This window comes from Arvicola amphibius, chromosome 8, assembly GCF_903992535.2.
Source record: "Arvicola amphibius chromosome 8, mArvAmp1.2, whole genome shotgun sequence".
Classification (NCBI taxonomy): Eukaryota; Metazoa; Chordata; class Mammalia; order Rodentia; family Cricetidae; genus Arvicola; species Arvicola amphibius.
In genome coordinates, this window is record NC_052054.1 from 54,170,719 (window position 1) to 54,198,328 (window position 27,610).

The 27,610-nt window shown below is 36.7% G+C and overlaps 1 protein-coding gene across 2 annotated transcripts in view; it reads left to right on the top strand.

Annotated features, from left to right (window-relative positions):
• Positions 1-27,610, top strand: part of Sec63 (SEC63 homolog, protein translocation regulator) — a 79,100-nt gene that overhangs the window by 35,558 nt on the left and 15,932 nt on the right. Inside the window, exons 4-16 of one of the 2 annotated variants that reach the window (XM_038338724.1) lie at positions 1,440-1,552; positions 4,940-5,001; positions 6,463-6,521; positions 8,171-8,221; positions 9,368-9,476; positions 12,099-12,193; positions 12,288-12,420; positions 15,259-15,351; positions 16,477-16,631; positions 18,130-18,277; positions 23,378-23,460; positions 26,035-26,094; positions 26,257-26,430. In XM_038338724.1, coding sequence (XP_038194652.1) covers positions 1,440-1,552; positions 4,940-5,001; positions 6,463-6,521; positions 8,171-8,221; positions 9,368-9,476; positions 12,099-12,193; positions 12,288-12,420; positions 15,259-15,351; positions 16,477-16,631; positions 18,130-18,277; positions 23,378-23,460; positions 26,035-26,094; positions 26,257-26,430 — 1,335 coding nt within the window. The remainder of the gene's footprint in view (positions 1-1,439; positions 1,553-4,939; positions 5,002-6,462; positions 6,522-8,170; positions 8,222-9,367; positions 9,477-12,098; positions 12,194-12,287; positions 12,421-15,258; positions 15,352-16,476; positions 16,632-18,129; positions 18,278-23,377; positions 23,461-26,034; positions 26,095-26,256; positions 26,431-27,610) is intronic. The other variant, XM_038338726.1, reaches the window with a different exon arrangement.

The following is a 27,610-nucleotide window of genomic DNA, read 5'->3' on the forward strand; positions in this document are numbered from 1 at the left end:
GTACTCAGGTCAGAGGAGGCTGCTGGATCCCTTGGAGATAACAGACAGTTTTAAGCTGCCTGATGTGGGTTCTGGGAACTGAACTTGGAATCTCAGGGAGGGCAGTACCAGCTTTTATCCAAGCCAGTTATTCAGCACTGCCGGTTAACTTTTTTTTTTTTTTTTTTTTTTAAAAAAAGATCTAATTCATTATCATTTAAATATGTTTGTTCTGTTGTTGATTGCTACTAGTAAGTATTAGTTTATAACTGGTAAAATGTTAAGATTACTTGATGAAGAGAAGTGACTATATTTTAAAAACACATTTATGTTGATTGACACATGAAATATCTTAAGTCTAAAGTTGGGGTACTTGTAAGAAAACTGTTGTCATTATCTTTGAAATTAGGCTATCCTTGAGTATGTTTTTTGAGATTTTGGTTGAACTTGGTTGATACACCTCTATAGAACACTGGAACTCGAGGTAGTGCAGAGAGAGAAAAAGGCTGGGAGAACTGGGTCCTATAACAGTTCAGTAGGCAGACAGAGTCTAGTGGTTGTGGTTTTAAGCTTTGTCTTCAGTGGATAGCTTGGTTTTGAACTTGATAAAATACAAATTAAGGAGAATGTTCATCTACATCTCCTTTGTAGAAGAAAAGTTTGCATATAATAGAATTTTTATTTGATTGTTTCTTTTTAAAAACTTTTTTATATTGTATTTTTAATTGTATATATACATATATGTGTATATATGTGTGTATATGTGTGAGTGTGGGTTTGTCATGAGAATGTAGAAGCCTGCAGAGGGTGCTGGGTCCCCTGAAGCTACTCAGAGTTTGATCATGCTGGGAACTAGACTTGTGCATCCTTTCTAGATAAATTTCATACTAGAGCAGTATGAACTTTAACCCCTGAGCATCTCTCCAGCCCAGTGTCTGTTTTTTTTTTACAATAATCATCATGGCCACCAAGAGTATAATAAAAAAAAAATATGTGGGGAAATAAAAATGATCCAAAATATTGGTAAAAGATGAGATTGAGAATCAATGCCACTTCTTTTTAAAATATTTAGTATTAAGATACTGACAAGCAGATGAAGTGAGATGTTGCTCAGAGTATAAAGAAAGCAAATCTCTGACTTAACTGTATTCATTTACTCTTGATTGTTTTTGAATATTTAAAGCCAGTGCACTTTTATTGAAAAGTAGAGTTACATGGTTTCAGTACCATCACCATCAGTAACTAGTATGTTGCATGCCATATAGTTAAATGCTTGATAAAAATAATTACTTGAACAAAAGAAGTATATGTATGAGATGAAGTTTTGAGAGACAAAATGTATAGGAGAAAATGTTACTTTTTTGTCAGAATATTGAGTAGTTCATGGTTTAAGATAAAAATAGGGTTGACTATTTCTTACTGCATTGTGTTCTTATGTATTAACAAAGTTTTCCTTTTAGGGAGCAACAGTAGCAGAAATTAAGAAACAATATCGCTTGTTGTCACTTAAATATCATCCAGATAAAGGAGGTGATGAAGTTATGTTCATGAGGATAGCAAAAGCTTATGCAGCGTAAGTATTCTAGGGCTTTTTATACTTTTTAAAGAAATGGGTAAAGATACTTTCTTTTTTAAAATCATAGTAAGTAAAATGAATGTCATACATTTTTATTAAATATTCGCCAGGTATATTGAACCCGATATTTATGGACATCCTCAGAAGCTCTAAAGTGGTAGTTTAATTAAAACGTAAGTTACTCAGAGTTGGCATTTAAAGAACTGATTTTGCTAAGTTTAATTAAGTATATCTTAGTTACTGTTTTTGATGTGACGAGACTGTGACCAAGACAGATTATAAAAGAAAACATTGCTTAGCAGTTTGAGGAGCCTAGTCCATGATCATCATAGCAGGAGCATGGAGGCAAGCAGGCAGGCAGGCATGGTACTGGAGCAGTAGCTGAGAGCTTATATTCCATCTGAAAGGTGGAGGTAGAGAGAGCAAGATGAGGTCTGGCATGGCCTTTTGAAATCTCAAAGTCTACCCCCCGACACACCTTCTCCAACAAGACCACCTACTACTTCTTCCTAAACAGTCTGCCAACCGGGAAACAAGTGATACATGAGCCTATAGGGATCATTCTCATTCAAACCACCGCAATGTAGTAACTGCTGCTGAGTTTTATTGAGCAGTTTTCTAAGAATCCTGAATAGAAGAGGTGTGTTTGAGTCTTATTTTCTCTTTGAGGCTTTTGTTAAACCAGCTTTATTTCACCTGTTTTGGCAGTGTGTTTCTCTCATTTGAACTGTTTAAGGGCGAGTTTAATATTTACTTTAAGTGCTTTACTTTTGGTATTCTTTCAGAATTTCATTATATTATTTCTAGTTACTTTTCTGTTAGATACTCTTTTGTTGAGATGTAGATTTTTGTTTATTATTTATTTGTATGTGTGTGTTACTGCAAATGTGTGGAGGCTTGGGATCAAGTGCCTTTACCTGCTGAGCTGTCTCACCAACCTGAGTTACAGATTTTTGTTTGTTTGTTTTTCGAGATAGTGTTTTTCTGTGTAGCTTGTCCTGGGATTCTGTAACCCTGTCTGGCCTTGAACTCACAGAGATCCACCTGCCTCTGTCTCCCAAGTACTGGGATCAAAGGTGTGCGCCACCACTGCTCTGGTGAGTTATGAATTTTTAAAGTGTGTGTTTGCTCTGCCTCCCAAACCTTCTTAAGAATCTTTTCAGAACTTCAGATTATTCTCTTGTTGACCTAGATGTAGACATAGGTAAGATATATTGTTATTGTTAAGAAACCTTGTGCACTGAGAGTAGAGCTCAAATAAGTACCTGCCAAGTGTGCATAAGCCCTAGGGTTTGATTTCCCACCACTCAAAAAAGAAAAAGCTGTATTATTCACATATACATACTTAGACATTTATAAGCCCTCCTTCCCCCCTCACACAAGGTCTCACTTTGTAGCCCTGGCTGACCTGAAACTCAATATATAGATCAGTGTGACCTCAAACCCAAAGATCCTCAAGGTTTTCTTTTCTCTTACTTCTTTCTTTCTTTCTTTCTTTCTTTCTTTCTTTCTTTCTTTCTTTCTTTCTTTCTTTCTTTCTTCTTTTGTTTTCTCTCTCGCTCTCTCTCACTCACTCTCTCGCTTTCTTTTTCTATCTTTTTGTGTGTGTTTAGTGAGAGATATGGGTCTAATTTCATTCTTCAGGTGTAGTTCATCTTTTGCCAGTACCATTTATTGAAAAGACTCCCCCCCCCCCCCCCCACCCGCTCAGTGTGTGGTTTTGACATTTTGACACCTTTATCAAAGCAACTCTGGGTTTATCTCTGATTTCTTGTTCTGTTCTGTTTATCTGAATGTCTGTTTTTGTACCAGTACAATGCTGTCTTTATCACTGTGGCTCTGTAGTGTAGTTTTAGGTTAGAAAATAGGGTGCTTCTGGTTGTGTTCTTTCTGTCTAGGATTGGTTTGGCTGTTAAGATCCTCTCTCCTCCCCCAAGCATTGTCAGATTTGTGGAGTAGTTGAGATTTTTTTTGATGTATACTGGGATATGAAATAAAGCCATTTTAATTCTCTGCTTTGAGCTGTTGGCCAGGTCAGCACTTACATTTTATTTAGGTGTTGAAAATCATTCTGTCACTTTTATATTGCCTAACCTGAAAGCACTTGTGTAGAAGGTATTTTCCTAGTTTTCCTGGCACTCGGCTTAGAAGTGCCTGTTTTCTACAACAATGAAGTTTTACAGGTGATGTTTACATCTTGAGAACATAGTGCCACTGTTTTGGAATTAATTACTATATTTTAGATTATTAATGTGCTCATTGGAGAAATTTTAGAAAATAGACTAATGAAATAAATAAAAGTCACTTAAAATCTTATATTCTTAGAAGATGTAGCAAATAGTCTTTGAATTTTATCTGACTTAATTGGCTAAACTTCAGCTAATCAGGAATTCGTATCAAAGTCTAGGAATTAGTAACATGTATGGATGCCCCACCATTGCAGAAGAACTTTGGGTGACTGTCTAGGCGGCCACCTGTTTCTGTCATTACTCAAATTTGTGGAAGTCACTTGCTTGCACTTCCTGCTTACTCAGTTAATATTATTTCCTTCTTGGATCTCTGAGGGAGTTGAAGATTAGATAGATATAGTTGTAGTTTACCAGACACAGAAAGCAAGTTATGATAGAAAGTAAATTAGGTACAAGACTTTGGACTCACCAAGATAGGATAGATATAAAATATTTTCTCTGAATTTGTTAAATGCAAATGGACTAGATATTTTTGATGTATTTATTGCCTGTAAATATTATATATAGTCATTGTACTTATTGTATATAGTTTTCTTATGTTATAGCCTTTTTTATTTTATTGTTTTAGACAAAAAGGGGAAATGTAGTGGCATTTCAACTGTAATTTATAAATAAGGACTGTCTGAAGATCTGAGATTAAAACAGTCCCACTGGTCAGCCTTATAGACCAGATTATGGTAACACACATCTTTAATCATTTTATCCATAATGACACACACCTTAATCCCAGCATCCACCCTAGTTGCCATAGAAATTGGGTGGTGCATGTCTTTAATTCCAGCCCTAGAGAGGAATAAAGGGTGGGGGGCACAAGGACAATGATGATGGGACGACAAAGGACAACTCTCAGTCACAGTCTCATTCTGAGATCCCGGGAGGCAGGATCGCCATTTCAGACTGAGGTCAAGGTAAGAACCAGAGGCTGACTGTTTTACTTTTCAGATCTTCAGATTGAACCCCAATTTCTGACCAAGTTTTTATTAATCATGCTTCAGATTCACATACATGTGCACACGCACACCCCCCCCCCACACAAGTAAAATAAATAAATCTAAAAACAAAGGTATTAATTGTCTAATGAATACTTATTTTTTGGGAATGACCTAATTTTGATATCTTGTTTTCTTCATGATAGTTTAACAGATGAAGAGTCTCGGAAAAATTGGGAAGAATTTGGAAATCCAGATGGGCCTCAAGGTGCGGTGAATACAGAAATGTTGATAGTATTGTATATTATGAAAATACTAATTAGAATAAGAGAAATATTGATTTTTCTCTTTATGGGAGAGTTAGCACAAGGAGTTTGATGAATAAATTGAACTTCTTTAAAAATCATTTCGTATATGTAAATAAATACATCAAAAATATATATGTTTCGCTTATGTTTGTTTGTGTACCACATATATGATTGATGCCCACAGAGATCAGAAAGAGGCGGGGGATCAGATTTCCTAGAGCTGGAGTTATGGGGCCATTGCAAACCATCATGTGGTCCTGGGAACTAAACCTGGGTCTTGAAAGAACAACAAGCATTCCTTTTTCTTTTATTTCCAATTTATTTTATTTTATGTGTTTTACTGATGTGTATATAAAAGAAGAGGATGTTGGATGCCCTGGAATTGGAGTTATGGATGGTTGTGAGCCACCCTTGGGGTCCTAGGAACTGAACCCAGGTTCCCTGCAAGAGCAACAAATGCTCCTAACTGATGAGCTAGCTGGGACAGGAGAGATGGCTCATGTTAAAGGCTAGGCTCATAACCAGAAAGACAGCAAGTGCTCTTAACCACTGAGCAGTCTTTCCAACCTCTCTGTTTACTTTTTACTTCATTTTTCTTTTTAAAGACTCAGTACCCAACATAATTGGACTTGGTAATTTTTTTCCTTCTTTTTTTTTTTTTTTTTTTTTTGGTTGGGGTGACCTGGGTGAAGGGGGTTGACCTTGACAGACTGGGAAGTATGTATGATTGTGGTACATTGTGTAAAATTCCCAAATAATCAATAAAAATATTATGTTGGAGAAAAAACCAAAGACTTCAGTTCCCAGTACCGTGTTGAGTAGTTCAAAGCTTCCTATATATAATTACAGCTCCAGAGAGATCTGATCTTGGTCTCTGGGGGGTGCTTGTACTCATGGGTATATACCTATTCACAGATACAAACACATACTTATAATTTAAAAATAATAAAAACATTGTTTACCGTATGCATGGCACCTGCATGTACTCCACATATAAACATGCATGGATGTGTGCACACCATTAACACATGCAAAAATTTTTCTGTACTAAATCTTGCATTTTCATAGTGTTTATGACTTCAAGGCATGAAAGAATTTGGGTTTTCTATGAAAATGAAGCTTAAATGTGAAAAGTTTCTTCATTGAAAACTATGAAGTTTCATAAACACACCATTCTGTAATATACATTCATATGTTTATTTATTTTGAGATATGACTCATCCATGCTGACCTTGAACTTTAGTGTCAACTTCTGCCCTGGTCTTTCAAAAGCCTGGGTGTATTCTTTTAAGTTTGTATAATGGAGATATATGTAATATAATCTTGAAGGATTTTTGGGAAATGGAGGGACAACAATTTTGAGATAAAGATAAATAAAATTGAAAGTAGAGTCTTTTGAAAAATGGTTTATTTTATTTCAGCTACAAGCTTTGGAATTGCCTTACCAGCTTGGATAGTTGACCAGAAAAATTCAATTCTGGTGAGTGTATTTAAATAAAGCCTATTCTGATGTTCTTGATATATTTTTGTTATATACTGTATTAAGGTGTAATATAATGAAAGTTTTTTACAAAGAAACTCTCACATGCTATTTAAATGTTACTGTGTTTTGAAAGCTACATAACGAGAAAGAATTGGTTCTCATATGACACTACAGGTTTAGGACAATATTCTCTTGTTTGTTTGTTTGCTTGCTTGTTTTTGTTTTTTTCTGAGACAAAGTTTTTCTGTACATATCCCTAGCTGTTTTGGAACTCATTCTGTAGACCAGACTGACCTTGAATTCACAGAGATCTGCCTGCCTCTGCCCCTTCGCCCCCCTTGCTGGGATTAAAGGACTGTGCCACCATTGCCTAGCAACAGTGTATCCTACACTTGATCTTAGCCAAAAGGCCGAGAAGCGATGCAACAGTGTATCCTAAATGTAATTTTAAAACCTTTAAATTTTACTATTTTATTTTGAAAGTATTTTTGTGTAGTGTCCTAATTTTGGTTGAGAACTGTTAGGTTTTATGGTACCCATGTTTTTCAGAGGTGATTTCATAGTTTAACATATTCATTTCATCTTTACTCAGACTAAGCTACTTTATGTTAAATTGAAACATACCTATTCCATACTGGGAAGGTGTGGACATCAGATGTACTTCCATCACTGATAGTTGCTGCAGCCCTAAGACATCAGGAATTGGCCTAATATATTATTTAAAGATTGATGATTTATTACTTGAGGTTTTATGAAAGTAATTATCTAGGAACTGTTTTATTTTGCTTTTTAGTTTATTTTTTTCTTATTAGTTTTAAATCTTCCTCCCCCCCTCTCTTTGTGTGTGTACGCAAAGATGGGATGGTTTTGCCCAGGCCACAGCATATGTGTGGAGGTCAGAGGATAACTTACTGGAGTTGGTTATGTCCTACCATGTGGGGCTTGGAGCTGGAAGTCAGGTAGTTAGGCTTAATAACAAGTGCTTTTACCCACTAAGCTGTCTTGTTGGTCTGAGGAGCCTTTTTTTAAACCTTAAAAGCAAGCTGTAGTTTGTTTTGAAAATGATTATTTTGTGACATTAAAATTGGTAATTTTCTATACTTTACTGCTTGTAAGTGCATCTGTCGTATTTAGGGTTACTGTGGGAATAAGAGAAAAGGGAAAGATAGCCGACAGATTTCAGATGAAGCTGTAGGTGAAAATTCAATAGTTATTATCAAATAAAAATAATGAAATGGCACATTTGCAGTTAGGCACTGGACTTAGTTTGTAAGGACTTTTAATTTATTTCACAGCACGACTTGCAAGAGGTGAATATAGATATTGCTTGACTGGAAGGGAGACAGATTTATAAAACATTTGCAGTTATCTATGTTGTATCAGTACATAGAAAATTGCAAGGTGATTTGCATAGCAGACAAAAGTTCTAGAGTTTGAAGATAGTAACACTGTTAACCTGTATGACCTAGGACAAGCTCTGCAGTCTGCTTGTACTTCAGCTACACTGTCCACAAAAACCCAAAAAGGTAGTACCTGCATTATATAGGACCAAATAGAGAGTGCTTTTAATAGTGGGTTCTCTTTGTAAGTCTGAGTGTTGTATTAACTTACCAGATCAAGGCACAGCTGTTTCTCTTAAATTCTAGGTTTTGCTTGTATATGGATTGGCATTTATGGTTATCCTTCCTGTTGTGGTGGTAAGTTCTACCACTTTTTATTAATTTTGGGGGGTGGTTGCTCCATAAGATTTTGATTCTTAGAATTTAATCAATGCAGCCTCTTGTTTTTAAAGATATTATTGTTATTGTTTGAAACAGGATTTTAGTACTTAACTCTAGCTGGCTTGGAACTTGATAGTCCTCAAGCTTGCCTACTCTTGTTTCCTGATTGCTGGGATTAAAGGCACTGCCATACCCAGCCTATTTTAATTTTAATTGTATGTATGTGTATGTAGGGTATATGCACATGAGCATATGTGTCCAGAAGAGAGTATTGGATCCCCTGGAGCTGGAGTGGTTATGAGCTAGTTGATATGGGTGATGGGAACAGAACGTGGGTTTTCTATAAGAACAGTACATGGTCTTAACCACTAAGGCATATCCCCAACCCCCAGCTGCCTCATTTTAAAAAATAACTGTGTAGTGCTATAATGCAGAGCTACCAAAAAGTTTATAGTTTTCATCAATCATTCCTTTGTGTTCTTTTTGATCCTGGAGCTTGTGTGGCTCCATGAGTCCTGTTATACATCTGTCTTGACCTCTTCATAGGATTGTTGTGTAAGATTCAATCTCATGAGACTATGAACAAAAATATGTCAGCTATAAAATGGTTTCTGTTGGGCAGTGGTGGCGCACACCTTTAATCCCAGCATTTGGGAGGCAGAGACAGGCGGATCTCTGTGAGTTTGAGGCCAGCCTGCTCTACAAGAGCTATTTCCAGGACAGACTCCAAAAAACCTACAGAGAAACCCTGCCCCGAAAAACTAACTAACTAGCTAACTAAAATTTAAAAAATGGTTTCTACACTTATCAAATGTTGATTAGAAAATTATGTATTAGAAACCACTTTATTTGCTTATAGCAATGGGTGGTTTCTTGTTTTATCTTTTAAACAGTTTCAGCCTAAAACCTAAAGTATTTTAATCATGCCTGAGGATTTGTGTTGGTGTTTAGGTACCTGACAATGTATTTGTTGAGTAAATTACTTGAAATATGGAACACGCTCAAGCACTTCAATGCTCTTAGTAAATTTTTGGAAAATTCACAAAAAACATTGTGCTGCCTCAAGCTTAACAGTTATCATTTTTCATGCTTTGTATCTTGTTCAATTTTATTTGTGCTTAGGGCTCTTGGTGGTATCGGTCAATACGATATAGTGGAGACCAGATTCTAATACGTACAACTCAGATTTATACATACTTTGTTTATAAAACTCGAAATATGGATATGAAACGTAAGTAAACCTAAATAACTGCTGTTTTTTGTATTGCTTTCTGAGTCATTTATATGTTGATATATATTTCTTTTCTTTATAGTAGATTCTATTTCTATTTTAGTAGATTCTATTCATTAGATTGAATCAGACTAGGAGGACCATTGCTGACTGGCTGGCTCCCTCTCAGCCTTACATTCAGTGACTGTTTTTATACAGCCTAGGCCCACCTGCCTAGGAGTGGTACCTCCTCCATCAGTATAAAGAAAATGCCTACACAGACATACCCACAAGCCAGTCTGATCTAGGTGTTTCCTCGGTTAAGGGTCCCTCTTCTCAGGTGACTAATTTATGTCATTAATGAAAATGTATAAAATTACCAAGTTTCTATATAGCAAAGCAATAAATAGTTAAATGAGTAAGGAGTTGGCCTACAAGTTGGAGAAAATGTTTGGTAGCCACAACTCAGAGATGATGAATTTCTAGAACACATAAAGAATTAAAAGACCTCTTGTGATTGTATACACCTATAATCCCAGTACTCAAAGAGGCAGAGGTAGGAGGATTGCCACAAATTTGATATCAGCCTGATCTACATAGTCAGGCCAGCCAGGGGTTCAGTGTTTCAAAAGGAAGAAAGATTCTATCTTACTCTAGTCAGACTTGCTGATATTAAGAAAACAGCAAAACCTGGCAAGGATGTAGTTGAGAGAATGTAAGTTAGTTCAGCCACTATACATGAAAGTTCCTCAAAAATCTTTAGAGTTATCATATAATATACTATACCACTTCTGGGAATACACCAAAAGGAAACTAAGTCTGATGTCTCCACATCTGTGTTTACTGTGGTATTGTACACAATATCCAAGTTGTAGAATATGCCTAGGTGTCAACAGTTAAATGGATAAGGAAGATTAAAATATATATATATATATATATTAATAATATATATATAATCAACCATCTTTTTTTAAACTCAGTTTCAAGGGAGAACAAACTTAGGAAAGCTTCAGGAAAATTGATTAACCAATAGATATCTATTATGTGAAAAAATATGAGACTTAAACATTACATGATTTCTCTCAAGTAGCTCCTAGGTTTTTAATGTATACACACACACACACACACACAGAGATATATACATATATGCCATGAAAGTTGAAGCAAGACTGTCTGGGAAAAGGAAGAGTACTGTCTGGAATGGGAGCAGTAGATATGGTCAAAACAGATGATCTAGTTGAACAAATGTCTGAACCCTTTCACTATGTATAGTGAATATAGGCTATAGAAAAGAATGAGTATTACTTTCTGTTATGCATATATATTACCCTTACGTTCAATTGAAATATTAGTATAGGATTTTACTTACAAAAAATAGTTTATGTGCTCTGCTTTGCCCATGGGGTACTTGGTTTCTGAGAGTGTTACTTAGACGCATATAATTCTGTCACAAAGCATTATTTAGCTAGTGAATTTATTTACATTTTCTTCAGCTGTCTTTGGAACAGTTATTTTTCTTCCCCCAACATAAAATTTTTGAGCCTGGTGTGGTGCTTTTAACCCTAGCATTTGAGAGGTTGGGACAGGTAGATGTTTATGAGTTCCAGGCCAGCCTGGTTTACATATTGAGTTCCAGGCCAAAGTTACATGGTGAGACCCTGTCTCAATTTTTTTTTTTGCACAGTAATAGGTCACATGTGTACTGTGCCTGCTGTGTGTTGGACACATCTGAACAAACTGAAGTACAAGGAGAAATAAGACTATAGCCCTGGTCATTTAGCCAGGAAGTTCTAGAACTGTAGTCTCGACTCGTCAGCATCTGTAGCCCCACCTTTTGTTTATCACCTGTGTATTCTCTTCTCTATTAAAGGAAGATGATATTCACGGTTAGGATGAAATTGGTGGTCATAGTGTCAGTCCTAGAGCTTTTGGGGTAATGATACATGTGGCCGGGAATCATGTGCATTTCCATAAAACGCTCCAAGGTTCCAGAATTTTTGTTTACTTGATATTCTGAGAAGTCATGAAATAAAGAGAATCTCTCACTCTTGGCAATTCGTTATTCCCAGCCTTACTTACATGCACTCTTTTTTTTTTTTTTTTTAAACATGTTGAATGTTTATTCGGGGGTCATGGAGGGGAAAGGGAGAAGGGGGGCAGAGAGAGGGAGGGAGAGAGAGAGAGAGAAAAGGAGAAGAGAAAGGAGAGAGAGAGACAAGAGAGACAGAGACATACATGCGCATGCCAAGGGACAGGAAGGGAGATTACATGCACTCTTTTACATGCAACGTTCTAATGAAGTTCTAATGCTCTCTAGTAGGCTTCTAAGGAACACATGCTTATAGTATAGTATAGAAACATGCTATTTTAAATGACCTTAATTATTCCAGTCCTTTGTGCCCTTAATCTGATGAGCACTTATACTTATTGGGATAGGTAACTATTGTGTACATTTTTAAAAAGTACAGTTTCTTTTGTTTTAGTAGGAGATACTAATTTAGTTGTCAGTAGTGGAAGCCAGGTGATTTTCGGCATTGTGTTGTGCATGGTTAGAAAGGTGCTTTACTGTTAGAGGTATCTCAGGAAGAGAAATTAATAGATAAGCAAATATCTATTTACCATTATATTTGTTTGTTTTCATAGGTCTCGTCATGGTTTTATCTGGAGCATCTGAATTTGATCCTCAATATAATAAAGATGCCACAAGCAGGCCAACAGATAATATTTTAATACCGCAGGTTAGGCTGATCTTATACATTTCTTGATGAGCAATAAAGTAAAAAAGTGAATGATTCATGATATGTTTCTGAATAATTATTTTGTTTGCCTTAGCTAATCAGAGAAATTGGCAGCATAAATTTAAAGAAGAATGAACCTCCACTTACCTGTCCATATAGCCTTAAGGCCAGAGTTCTTTTACTGTCTCATCTTGCTAGAATGAAAATTCCTGAGACCCTGGAAGAAGGTATTTGTAACTCTGATGTTTAAAGGGTTTTGATGGGACCAAGGCAACAGATGTAAGTAGTCTTGGTGATTTAGTGTTTACATGATGTTCTTTTTATTCAGTCAAATAGTTGTTTATGTTCCTTTAAAAATGTCTATATGTGCCTTGTGGTGGTAGTGCACGCCTTTAATCCCAGCACTTGGGAGGCAGAAACAGACAGATCTCTGTGAGTTCGAGGCCAGCCTGGTCTACAGAGCGAGTTCCAGGACAGGCTCCAAAGCTACAAAGAAACCCTGTCTCAAAAAACAAACAAAAAAACAAATCTATATGTATGTAATTACTTTACAAATCATGTGAAAGTCTACATCAGATGCTTTGGCAAATGTAAAAATTATTATTTCAAGGTCAGAATATTCTGTATGAAAATGTTTAATGCCGGATGGTGGTGGCGCATGCCTTTAATCCCAGCACTCGGGAGGCAGAGGCAAGAGGATCTTTGTGAGTTCGAGGCCAGCCTGGTCTACAAGTGCTAGTTCTGGGACAGGCACCAAAACTACAGAGAAACATTGTCTTGGAAAAAAAAAAAAAAGAAAGAAAAAAAGAAAATGTTTAATAATTGCAGGTTAGTTAAAACATTTCCTAAATGGCTTTTTGAGACAGTGTCAGTTTTGTCCCTCTGGATGTTATTGAGCTTGCTCTGTTGCTCAGGCTGGACTCAAGCTGAAGGCCCTTCTTCCTCAGCCTCCTGTGGACTGAGATTATAGATGTGCATCACCATGTCTGGTTCCCAGTGATTTTGAGAAAAGAACTTGAAAGCTTTTTAGAGGAATACAAGTAGATTTACAGCAAATATCTCTAGGCAGAGGTTTCTTGTTTCTGGCCAGCCAGACCTGAAATAATCACACAGAAACTATATTAATTATAATACTGTTTGGCCAATAGCATAAACATACTGCTAGCCAGCTCTTATATCTTAAATTAATTCGTTTCTATTATTTTATATTTTACCACAAGGCTTGTGACGTGCCGGTAAGGTTCTGGCTGACTGCTTGCTCACGTCTTTCTCTTTCGGGGACTACATGGCATCTCCCTGACTCTTCCTCCTTTCCTCCTCTATCTGCTTGGCATTCCCACCTTGCTCTATTCTGCTAAGCCAGTAGCTAAAACCATTCACCAATAAAAGCAACATATATACAGAAGGACTTCCCACACCAAATATCTGACACTCTTAATCCAACATTATTTCTCCCATTTCTCAATAGTAGCTACAGAAAAGTAGGTTTCATCTTTACCTAAATGTTCATAAGTGTTTGAAATATCTATTCTTTAAAACAAAGGCCATGGGTTCAATTGCAATTGTTTCCAGAGAGATCATTGATTTGAATATCATCTCCTTTTTAGCTGTAGTATTTCAGTTGAAACCTAAAAACTTGTCATCCTAAAAACAAAACAAAACAAAACAAATGTTATTTCTGAATGAAATCTTAACCACCCCATCACTGTTCAGCTAATGAATGCAATCCAGGACTCCTGCAAATAAGACAGTTTGGTACTTAGTGCTAGGAAGGATGCTTAGGGTACAAGGAAGGAACATTTTTAGGCTTTGTCATTGGAGTTTTTTGAAATAAATGACTAGTTTTGTTACTAATGTTCTTTGCATATACATAGGCATATTCATTTTTGCTAGTCATTTCTCTTATACAGGGGACTTGCTTTTTAGGTTGAGTACCAAATTTAATGGACTTTATTATAAAAGTTAATTTTATTTGTCTTCATGTATATCCTGGTACCACAGAGGCATGAAGACGACATTGGATTCCTTGGAACTGCAGTTGCAAGTTGTTATGAGCCACTGTGTGGGTTTGTGTGTGTGTGTGTGTGTGTGGGGGTGGGGGGGGGCGCGTGTGGGTGTGTGTGTGTGGGTGTGTGTGGGTGTGGAGTTGAATTCAAGTCATCTGGAAGAGTAGCTAGTGCTCTTAACTGTTGAGATGTCTCTCCAGCCCCTCAAATGGATAATAGTAATAATAATAGCATTTATTTATCTGTATTGTTGGTATTTGAACTTGGGACCTGACATGTACTATGCATATACTCTGTCATCTAGCCACATTCCCATTGTTAAAATTTTTTAATTTATGTTTTATTTTGATGTAATGGGTATTTTGCCTGCAGTGGTGTCATGTATCATACGTGTTCAGTGTCTGAGGAAGCCAGAAGAGGGTATTAGATCCCTTGGGACTGTAGTTACAGACTTTTGTCAGTCACCATGTTGGTGCTAGGATTTAACCTGTCCTCTAGAAGAGCAACCAATGCTCTTAACCACTGAACCATCTTGCCAGCCCATTGTTTTTGCTTGTTTCTGGAAATTGGACTCAGTGGTCAGACTTGGACAGCAAGGGCTTTTACAAACTTAAGTCTCCCCCCTCCCTTAATTAACTTCCTCCTCCTCCTCTTTTCCTGTATTTAGTTAATTTTATTCTCATTCTTGGTCTTTGTATTAACCCACAGTTATAGAAACGTAACAGCATAAGCAGAATATTCTCAAAGATAGCAAGATTAGAAATGAATTTTTGATTAGGATTGTTTTAAAGAAAATAAGGAATGGCTATAATAAGTATATAATTATACCATTGTGTTAAAATTTGACTTTGCTACATCTTGTATTAGCAATGGTATCTACTTTTTTGCAGTGATGTTGAGGAGAAACATTCATTTGAACATTAAAATTCTGAGACTATGTGAAATACTTAAGGGCCAGGACAATTTGTGTTAGCTTGACCTTCAAATGGGAGAGGTGTTTTCACTGTAAGATTATAATGGTTTATTTCAGGGTTGGTTTTGTTTTGTTTTATTTTTCAGATCAACAGTTCATGCTGAAAAAATGTCCTGCTCTGCTTCAAGAAATGGTTAATGTAATCTGCCAGCTAATAATAATGGCCAGGAGCCGTGAAGGTGAGGAGGAAATATAATTAATTTGGACTTTTTCCTATAAGCATTTGCTCAGTATATTTTACAGTTTAAAGATTTATGAGTATTTAATTACAATTCGGTATACTGGGTCAATCAGGTTTCTCAGATTTGTTAATGATTTTTTTTCATTCTTTTCATTGTTTAATTTTTTAGTGATTTGAATTTTTTCTTTCCTCTGAATAGTTTTTAGTTATTTTGTATTTTAAAAGTGAGTTTCAAATAATTATTTAATTGGCATGATGTGTAATTTGTGTGTGTGTGTGTGTGTGTGTGTGTGTGTGTGTGTGTGTGTGTGTATGAAAAAAAAGGAAATTTTGGCTCTTAGTGGAAAAGAAGATGCTAAAAAAAGGAGACATTATAGTTTGTTGTTGTGGGTGATTTTAGTGCTTGGCAATGTTACAGTACATTGGGAATATTGAAAATATCTCCTTATTTACTGTTGTTGGAGTTTGTAAATACAAAGAATTTCAGCAAAACATGGATTACACCTGTAATCTCAGCACTTGTTAGTCTGAGGCAAAGGTCTAGTTTGAAGCCACTCTGGGCTCCATAGGGAGATTTTGCTGCCTTCAAAATGCAAAAATAAAAATACATTTTAAAAACATAAAATATTTAGTTACTCTTTTATTTTTGAGATAGGTTCTTGCTTTGTAGCCAAATCTGCCTTAGCTTCTTAAGCAATAAGGTTACTGCTATTCTCCACTGTGCCCAGCTGAGGATGCTTGGGAATTTGTGTGTTTGTGGCAGCATTTTACTGCATTGCCTTCGTTGGCCTTGAAAGCATCCTCAGCCCCATGAGTGCTGGGATTGCCACCCAAGTGTTGGGATTACAGATGTTTTTCACCACATCATGGTACTACTGATAGTGCCTGATATTTTATCATTATTGGAGTTGATACAGAGACTTTTGTTAAATTAATGGTTGTTGCTGAGTAATACACACTTGACCAAGTTTATGTATTTTTTGAATGCTTCTGTAGTTTTTAAAGGAAAACTCAATATCTTGATCTTGAATTTTAGGTGTTGAATGTTAGTGTGATTTTACTCCTTTTAATGAAAGTCTAAGAAGTGCAGCCCTTTTGTTTCTTTTCTCCTGTTCTTTCTAAGAAAGGGAGTTTCGCGCTCCAACTTTGGCATCCTTAGAAAACTGTATGAAGCTTTCACAGATGGCTGTTCAAGGCCTCCAGCAGTTTAAGTCTCCCCTTCTGCAGCTCCCTCATATTGAGGAGGACAACCTTAGGAGAGTTTCGAACCATAAAAAGGTTTGTTGACTGCTTTCTAGCCAGAGTTTAGCAACTTGTTGTTTCACAAGGTAATGTAAATAAAGTTTTCCAGACTTGGTTACTGTGGATTTCTTAGATTTACAGTATCTTTTGTTAGTATTTCTTAATTTAGGTACTTTTATAAAAATTTACTACTATAGAATTACTATTTTGGGTTGAGTGAAATTTAGCAATTAATATTTTATTTTTACATTGCAAAAAATGTATGTACCAAGTAAGAGTACATCATATACTTTTTATTTTGTTTTTGACTTAAAGATTGGGCAATTGTTATAGTTGAGTATGAACAAAAATAAAAAATGAAGCAGTCATTAAAATAATGTTGGTGGACTGGTGATGAAGCTCAGGGTTAAGAGTGCTTGCTTGGTATGCACAAGACGCTGCGTTCAGTACCAGTTAATTACATACATGGGGGAAAGGGGAGGGGAGGGAGGATATACTGGTTAAGTAAAGATAATTTCTTTTTTAGAAAATATTGTAGATGTGAATATCTCAAACCTATATAGAAATTTAAAAAGTTTGGAAAGTATAAGAAACTGAAATTATAATTCTGACTTTTGGGTGTGGTAGTGAGCCCCACGTACCCAGCACTTTGGGAAGCTGAGGTAGGAGGAAGGTGATAAATTCGAGGCCTAGGTTAAGTAGTGAACATGAGGCCAGCGTGGGCCACACAGTGAGACCCTGTTTTAAGAAAATAAAAAGAAGGGCTGGAGAGATGGCTCAGTGGTTAAGAGCACTGGCTGCTCTTCCAGAGGTCCTGAGTTCGATTCCCAGCAACCACATGGTGGCTCACAACCATCTGTAATGAGATCTGGCGCCCTCTTCTGGCATGCGGGCATACATGGAGGCAGAATGTATACATAATAAATAAATAAATTTTTTTAAAAAAAGAAAATAAAAAGAAAAAAGTTACTTGCTATATATTAGAAGTGAATAGAAGATAGGCTTTGGATTTGGTGGTATTTAAAGTAGTAACAATAAAAGAAACCTCTATCCAAGTCCTTTAATCATATTGCCATTATAGATTTCATCAATGTTAACCAGAATCCTAGAGTTGAAATTCTACCTACCTCATGATTTAATCTCTGTGAAAATAAAAGTTAAATATCTAGTACTTAAATTTCAATTAATTTAAATTCATTTAACATACTGCATAATCAAACCTTTAGAGGCCACTTATACTTGGAATTTTTTTATTCTTAATACTGAAAATAGATAAATTTAGGACAGTAGTTCTTGCTTGAGTCAATATTCTGAATGACCATTTTTTATTTTTGTACTCCTTATGTTTTTCTGATTTCTTTTTTTAAAATAAGCCTGTAATGAATTTATAGCAAAACAACCTTAGTTTTAGGTTTAGTGGTCTTGGTTTGAAATGTCCATACTGTTAACTTTTTTCTGAAGTTGCTGGATTTTATTTGGTTAGCATGCCACTAGTTTTCATTTTATGAAAAATTTTATTTATTTATTTTTTTAGTACAAAATTAAAACTATCCAGGATTTGGTCAGTTTAAAAGAATCAGATCGTCATAGTCTGCTGCACTTCCTTGAAGATGACAAATACGAAGAGGTCATGGCAGTCCTTGGGAGTTTTCCATATGTGACTATGGACATAAAGTCACAGGGTACGTGGGAGCTGTCTTTGTTGCACGTTGCGTAATTTGGTCTCATTTATTAGACTCAAATTCTTTCTTTTCTTTCCTTCCTTCATCTCATTATATTGTCCTGTCTAGCCTGCATTTACTATGTAGTCCAGTCTTATTCAAACTTGGAAAAATCTTGTTTCTGGTCTGTAGGTGCTGATATTACAGTAATATTTTTGGTTGTTTTTTATTCTTTGCTCTTTGAGGGGCCCACCACCCAGCTCCCAAATAAATACGTGCAGAGAGCTTTATTCTTACTTTCAAGTGCCCAGCCTTAATTTGACTTATTTCTTGCCAATTTTTCTTAACTCAAATTACCCCATCTACCTTTTGCCTGTGGCTTTTATGCACCTTTCTTTTTACTCTGTGGCTTGCTGTGCAGCTGGGTGGCTGACCCCTGGAGTCCTCCTCCTTCTCTCCTCCTAGATCTCCTCTTCCCAGATTTCTCCTCTTTATTCTCGCTGCCTGGCAGCCCCACCTATCTTTTCTTCTGCTTCACTATTGGCCTTTCAGCTCTTTATTAGGCCAATCAGGTGGTTTAGACAGGCAAAGAAAGTAACACAGTTTCACAGAGTTAAACAAATGCAAGATAAAAGAATACAGCACATCTTTGCATCATTAAACAAAAGTTTTACAGCATAAACAAGTGTAACACATCTTAAAATAATATTTTCCAACACAGTCATTGACCACTGTATCTGTCTTTAAAATACTTTAATTTTAAATTAGATTTTGCGGAGTTTTGGTTTTCTTGTCAAAGCCCTCCTTTTATGTTTGTTACAGTTGTCCTAAGTACAAGGAGACTATATTATAGTTGAATGTTCTGGGCTTTCTTTTTGTGTAACAATCACCTATAATTGGAAATTAGTTCTGAGTGAGGATATGGAAGATTTAACCTTAGTTGAATTCTTCACACACGGAGCTGGGCAGGCATTCATGTTCAGGGTGTAGAATGTACCCTCTTCCTGTGGTTCTTGCTTTATTGCTCTTATTATGTCATAGGCTGCCATTCCTGTCTTTTTTTAAAAAAAGTTTATTCTTATGTTCATTAGTGTTTTGCCTGCATGTATGTCTGTGAAGGTGTCAGATCCCCTGGAATAGGAGTTACAGACGGGTGTGAACTGCCATGTGGGTGCTGGGAATTGAACCTGGGTCCCCCAGAAGAGTAGCAAATGCTCTTAACTGCTGAATCATCTCTCCAGTCCGTGCCATTCCTGTCTTAGCCCTGGCAGTGCTATGCAGTCTTTTTATAAGTTGATGCACTTAAAATACTGATTGTAACCTATGTGCCTTTGGGGCTGAAATCCTGCATCAGGATCTATAGGTAGCTATCTGAGCCTCTTCTCCTTCAGTTCTTTTTCAGTGGAGTCCTTGATTGCTTAACTTTCTAAAGAATGGAAGAAGTGTCCAAGTATGATGAAAGGAGAAGATATTTCAAATACATAGTTAAAAGAAATATTTAGAGCTGAGATTAACATTTATCTATAGTAAGCTTTGAAAATTACTGTGCCTGTATTTCATGCATTCTTTCATCTCTGTCTTTATATTTGTTTTAAGTAAAACACTTTCTATCTACATAATTGCCCTGCCACCATTTTAGTAGCCGAGTAGTATTTTTGAACACAGAATTACAGATTATTGGTTTATTTTGTCTTTGTCATATAGTTCTGAGTGTAACATTCACCAATTCACTGTTGAGAGAACATTTTTTCTAGGTACCAAGAATGCAGGACCATGTTGGGAATAGTTTCTGTCTTTAAAGGGTTCATCGTCTAGTTGGGTATAGGATAAAAACAACATAATGGATGCTTAATGTATATGATGACAGCCATTTTACCTTATCTTCATGTAGACAGTATGTGTGCTGCATATTTTGACTGGCATCTGGAGAGCTATGCTTAAGGCACTTTGCCTTACTGAATTGTATTCTAATATAAATGAGAAGTAAATGATTTCCTAAATCTTCTAGGGGCAGGGAAGCAAACAATATCATCTGGTTTCAGTTTGTCTAGTGTGTAGGACATTTACAAAGTATTTACATAAAGTAAATACAAACAATAAATACTTTGGACAGCTCTTTCTGGGATTTGGGAGTTTTCTTTTAGATTGGTGAGTTTTTAGACTTTAAAATCACTAATCTAAATGTTGCATTTAGGGACTGGAGAGATGCCTCAGAGGTTAAGAGCACCTGCTGTGCCAGGCAATGGTGGCGCACACCTTTAATACCAGCACACAGGAGGCAGAGGCAGGCAGATCTCTTTGAGTTCGAAACTAGCCTGGTCTACAGAGCAAGTTTCAGTATAGCCACGGCTACACAGAGAAACCCTGTCTCAAAACAACAACAACAAAATACCCCAAAACAACAAACAAACAAACAAACAAACCCAAAACCAAAAAACAATTGCTACTTTTGCGAAGGACTTGGGTGTGATTCACAGCTCCCACTTGGTAGCTCACACCCACCTATAACTCCTTGAACACCATCCACACATTTACGCATGTGTACCTGCAGGTACTCACACATACATACATGTCGTAGCCCAATGGGCTCCAACACAGATAACTATTTTCCCTAACTAGACTGGAACCGAGTCGCGAGGAGTAATCAGACACAGCTTACACGGTCATCTTTGAAAGGCAAGATCTGACATTTATTCTCCAAACAGTTTATAGATCATCCCATCAATTGAGCGGGAAGACACATTAGGCTGTATCCTAGGTAACCAAGTGAATGGCCTTTTGTCACGTACGCATCCACCTGTTTGCGAGTATGCTAGCTGTCACGTAGGCCATGAATTAGCATCTCTATAAGACATCCTCCAAATTAAGAAAGGCAGGAGCATCAAACATCCTGATCAGCTTCAGCCAACACCTCTCCTCAGGTGATCTACATTAATAACAAAAAAAAAAAAAAATAGGAGTAGCATATCCAGGCTGTTGTTAGGCTGAGACAGCTTGTCTGCAAAGCTATGTGACCACCTCAGACCCGGCCTATGGCTCTTGTGCCATACCGAAATATGGGCCTACACATACAAAATAAAAATGAGTCTTTCAAAACTACATTTAGGGTTTTAGTTTTTTAACCAAATCCAGTTTGGGACTTAAGAAATAATCTTCATTATAATCAATTATTGTAAAACATATATGCTTAAAACAAATGAAGAGATTTGTCTTTGAAGAAGTAAGTATAGTTTTTTTTTAATTCTTTATATTTTGGGGGGACCTGCCACCTAGCTCCCAAATAAATACACGGAGACTTATTTTTACTTATGAATGCCCAGCCTTAGCTTGGCTTGTTTCTAACCAGCTTTACTTACTTAAATTATCCCATCTACCTTTTGCCTTTCTTTATATCTCTTTCTTTTCTTCTTGCTCTGTAGCTGGCTGTGTGGCTGGCCCCCGGCATCCTCCTCTCTTCTTCCTTTTCTCACTTCTCTCTCCTTCCCAGTTTATTCCCTGCCTGGCAACCCTGCCTATCCCTTTCCTTCCTAGCTATTAACCATTCAGCTCTTTATTAGACCAGTCAGGTGTTTTAGGCAGGCACAATAACACAGGTTTACAGAATAAAAGAATGCAACACATCTTTGCATCATTAAACAAATATTCCACAGCATAAAAGAATCTTAAGACATCTTAAGCTAATATCCAACAACAAATGAAAGTTCATTTTACTGTGTTACTTGTGTATATCATAGGAGTCACATAGTTTAAGGAAAAGTAGAGATTATAAGACCAGTGTTCAAAATGGTGGTGGAGATAATTGCTTTCCCTTTAATACTAGAGGCTATGTAGCATCTCATGTTAAAACACTAAACACTTGTATACATTGAGGCAGTAGATTCACAGGTACTGCAGAGTGGAAAAACATGGTGCACATGTGGCCCAGCTTTGAGTTCTGATAGCAGAGGTGTGTGTGTGTCTGCGCATGTGTGTGTGAGCACAAGCATGTGTTGAATGCATGAACCAGAAATTAGACTTCTGGCTAGACTGGGCAGCCAGCTAGCTCTTAGATTCCACTGGTTTCTATCCACCCACCCCACCCCCAGCCCCATGCTGGTTTTACAGGTACTTTACATGCCTGGCTTGTCATGTGGTTGCCCTGAACCATCTTTTTTGCTCTTGTAGTTATTTTTCTGTTGCTGTGAAGAGACCATGACCAAGGCAACTTAAAAAAGAAAGCATTTAATTGGGACTTATTTAGTTACAGTGGTGAGTCCATGACCATCTCGGGAGGGAGCCTGACAGCAGGCAGGTGTGGCACTGGAGCAGCGCTTCAGTGCTCATGTCCTCATCTGTGAGTTGGGTGCAGAGAGAGAGGGGAGAGGGGGGAGGGAGGGAGGGAGGGACAAAGAGAGAGCGAGAGAGCAAGTGCATGCAAGACTGGGCCCTTTGAAACTTCAAAGCCCATTTCCAGTGACACACCTTCTTCTTCAACAATGCCACACCTTCTAATCTTTCTCAGAACAGTTCTACCAACTGGGGACCAGTTCAAATATGAGCCTGTGGCGACCATCCTCTTTCAAACCACAGCATTTGCTGGGCAGTATTCTCTTTAAGATATGGACCTATACACAAATTTGCATGTCATCTTTGCACAAAGACAATACTAATCTTCTGTTGTTGTTGTTGCAGTTTTAATATTTCATTCCAAAGCTAACACTCAAAAAAGTTTTTTACTGTAAAGAAAATATGTTGAAGTTCCTACTTTAAATATTGTCTCTTTAAATGTTTAAGGTCATTTGGAATGTCAGTTTTTATTATTTAGTCCCACAGGCAGGCATTGGTCAGAGAAGTAAAATTATACAGTTTCTGCAGAGTTTGTTTTGAAATTTGGCAGTGCTGGCTGTGAACCTTGGTTTCTTAAAGTGGAAATGATAATACATCTTAAAATTCTTTTAAGGATTAAATGAAGCAGCTGTTGAAGGCATCTGGAGATTTTATACAATAATCAATAAATTATTTTTTAATAAGCTTAAAGCATAATACTAAGGTACTAAATTGTTTTGGACAGGTTAAATATTGCTGTTTGCATTGACTTGAAACTTGTTTTTTATATTTTGCTCTATTCCTCCTATCTTACAGTATTGGATGATGAGGATAGCAACAACATCACAGTAGGATCCCTAGTTACAGTGTTGGTTAAATTGACAAGGCAGACAATGGCTGTAAGTAGTTTATTTGTATTATTTATTTATATATGTATTATTTTGTAGGCTTATTTGTATTATTTGTTGGTTTGTGTGTAAATGCACATATTTGCACATGGGTGTATGTTTGTGGAGGCTTCAGGTTAAAATCTGTTGGTGCAGTTTTGTTTTTTGAGATGGTGTTTCTCATTGGCCCCATGTTTACCAGTTTAGTGAAGCTTCCTGGCTAGCTAGTTCCAGAAATCCCCTTTTCTCTATCTCCTTAGTATTGGAATTATAAGCACATATTGTCTATCATGCCTGGCTTTACTTTTTATTTTATTTTTATTTTTTTTTTAAAGCAGAACCATTTTATTGCTTTGTAATTTTCAAAGTCCCCTGTAGCCTGTTCAAATGTCATATCTTCCCCATTTTCTAATTCTCAGAGAAAAATGACTTTTATTTCCAGTTTGATTTGGCCGCTCGGGTCCTTAAAATCCAGCCCTTCTTTTATTTTCTTCCTCCTTTTAGAAAACTGTTAAAATTTTGAACGCCCACAGCTGCTGTTTTTTACTCAATGCCTGCTCTCACAGGGTCATCAGTTTGAAGTCGCATGTCTTCTCACACATAGGTTCCAAAGCATTGATATTCAATTTATGTTTTTAATGACTCTTATTTTCAGTGTCACTATTGAAATTCTGTTCTTATAGCTCATAAACAACTGCCTAGTTAATAAGTATTCTTTTTTTTTCAAATTTCATTCATATTCTTGGGATCTCATTTTTGTTAACTTTATATTTTTTTTAAAGAAATGTTTTGCCTGTCTGTATACATATAAACCATTTTGGGCGCCTGGTACCTACAGAGATCAGAAGAGGGCATTGGATGCCCCGGAACTATACTTACGGATGGTTGTGAGCTACCATATGGTTGCTTGGTATTGAACCCAGGTCCTTTGCAAGAACAACAAGTGCTCAAAACTACTGAGATACTTTTCTAGACCCCCAATCCCATATCTTTTCAAACTGTGATTCTAGGTATCACACTCAGATCCTCATGCTTGTGTGGCTAGCATTCCACTGGCTGAACCATCCTCCAGGCTCGATTGTTTTGTTTTGTGTTTGAAACAGGGTCTTGCTATGTAGCCTCTACTAGTAGTCTTGTTTCTTTTGACTCAGCCTCCTGAGGGCCGTGACTACAGACATGCACATTTCACTTTATTTGTAATTGTATTTTTATGCTTTATGAATTTTCTTTCCTTTCTTAAACAAACTGTACCTAAAAGTAATCAATTAGTCAGTCCAGATAATAATAAATGGAGACATGAAGAAGTGATGAATTAGACTAGGGAGTTGCAATCCTCTTTTAGCGAAGGTTCAGATAGTAAATAGTTTAAGTTTCATAGGTCATCTAGTTTTTGTATCAGTAACCTACAGAAGGACATGGTTGTGTTCTCATAAAGCAGTATTTTTAAAGCTGGCAGTAGTCCTAGGGAAATGGGGTAGTCAATAAAGAACTTGCCATGCAAGCATAAGGACCTGGGTTTGAATCCCTAGCATGTACATAAAAAGCCAGGCATGGTAACAAGCTTCTCTAATACCACACTAGGGAGGTGGAGACCGGAAATTCCCTTAAACTTGCTCGCTTGCCAGTCCAGTCAAGTCAGTAACTCAGTGAGAGAACCTGCCTCAAAAAATAATGTGAACGAAAGGAAACCACTTGACACCAACCTCTGGCTTCCACATGCATTACCCCTCCCCCCCACACCTGCACACAGAGCTGGTGGTGCTGATTTAATGATTTAGCACCTACCTAGCAGCATATGTGAGGTGATGGGTTCTTTCTCCATCACCTCACACAAACAAAGAAAACAAAGCCTCATAGTGACAGTATGGTGGCACATGTCTGTAGTCCTAGCAACTTGGACTCCGAAGGCTGAGGCAGGGGGATTTTAAATTCAGGGCAGCTGGGTTAGTTACATGATGAGACACTGTCAAAACCATGAAAACAAAATGATGATGCCAGCTTATTGATCTCTTAGTCACACTAGCCTGTCTCTTATTGAGCTTAATTGTGTTCATTTATTGATTATAATAATTCTAAGACATTTATTGAGCACAACCTATACCACTTGTCAGTTTCCACCATGCATTCTTACTAGGTTCTAATCTGATTAAATTGTATGGCTAGTAGATATGTTTTTAGAATATGGATTTTATTACTAATCTACTGATAATAATAAACTTCTAGTGGTCTCTTGAAGGCAAAAATTAGAATAATATATATTCACATTTTCATTAAAATATTCTTGCTTGATTGTTAGAATAAAATAAAATTTTAAATTGAAATATTTTTGACTTATAATGAATTGCATATATTGTCATTGAATTTGTTAAATAGACTACTGTACTTTTCAAAATCTATTTATAATAGTTATAAGGTACTTCAGAAGGTTGCTCCTTGCATACATATAGACTTAATGACTGCCAAGCCTACCCACCCTCTCAATTGCAACTGATTAATAAAACCTTTATGAATAAATATTTTTAAAGATTTTATATTTCATCTGCTAGACAGATATGGGCTGATGGATGTTGTTGTTGTTGCCTCTAGGAAGTGTTTGAAAAGGAGCAGTCCATCTGTGCTGCTGAGGAACAGCCTGCAGACGACGGGGTAACAACTTGAGTTTTCTTACTTCTTAATGAAGAAATGTTTTATTTACTTCTTTGGTTGACTTATATTACCACAGGGTATATAATACAGTTTATGAAAGTATTTTTGTCACTTTCTTCTAAAAATGATTGTGAAGCCTTAATAGTTGCATTTGGTTTGCAGCAGATTGATGCCAACAAGAACAAGGCAAAAGGAGGATGGCAGCAGAAGAGCAAAGGACCCAAAAAAATGCCCAAGTCCAAAAAAAAGAAGCCTTTAAAAAAAAAGCCCACAGCTGTGCCCTTACCTCAGGGAAAACAGCAGAAGCAGAAGCAGGCAAATGGAGTTGTTGGGAGTGTAAGTCTGTTGTCACTGTTCTGGATATTACTGTGGTGTAATTTGTATATATTAAACTGTTCAAATATGGATATAGCTCCTAAAGTTCACATGTGAATACATTAAACCCATATCAAGATTTTCCTTCTTTCTTTACTCTTCCCTCTAAATGCTGGAAATTGAACATATAGGGCCTCATGCACACTCTGCTCTACCACTGAGCTATACCCAGCTCAAATCAAGGTTTAAAAGCTCTGGGCTTTAGAGTTTGGGCTCAGCAGTTAAGAGTGTCTACTGTTCTTACATAGAACCTGAATTCCATTCCTAGCATCTGTGTCAGGTGACTCACAACTACCTATAACTTCATTTCCAGATCAGTCACTTGTCTCTGCAGCAGCTGCACTCACATGTACATATACCACAGATAGATACAGACATATACACACAGTTAAAAATAAAAATATTTTAAAAGATATTTAAAAACCTTATTAGCATTTAGGAGAGCTCCTGTATTTCCCCTCATTGTCAATGGTTTATGGTTTTGATAGAGCCCTTTATGTATTCTGGGTATGAGTTTCTTTCTTTCTTTAAAAGGTAGCTTTTTGGTGGCTATTATTTTAATTAAATCTATTTCATTTTAAAAATACCTTTTTATAACTAGTTGTGGTGGTGCACACCTTTAATCCCAGCACTTCATGGCAGAGGCAGGTGGATCTCCGAGTTTGGCTACACGCTGAGTTCCAGCCAGGTTATATACATACTGAGATCCAGGCCAGCTATAGCTACATAGCTAGACCTTATCTTAAAAAATATTTTCTATTTTTTGAGAATTTTATACATGCATACAGTGTATTTTGATCATAATTATCCACCAACTTCTCCCAGATCTACTCCAAATTCCTGACTTTTTTTTTTAAATAATAAATCCAGTTTGTTCTGAGTGTATACTCAAGGATGTGAGACCATCCACAGAGTATAGTTAACCTGCCAGGGACCACACCCTTACCTGACTTTCCTTTCCCTCAAACCATCAATAGTTTCTCTGTTGGGGACTTCATTCTGGAATGTTTACTAGTTTGATGTTGTGCAGGCAACCACAGCTGATGTGAATTTATTTTAATACTACCTTTAGCTCTGTAATCTATCATGAATGAATTTTCATTGATAATGTAAATTATGGAATATTTATTCCAGTATTTAT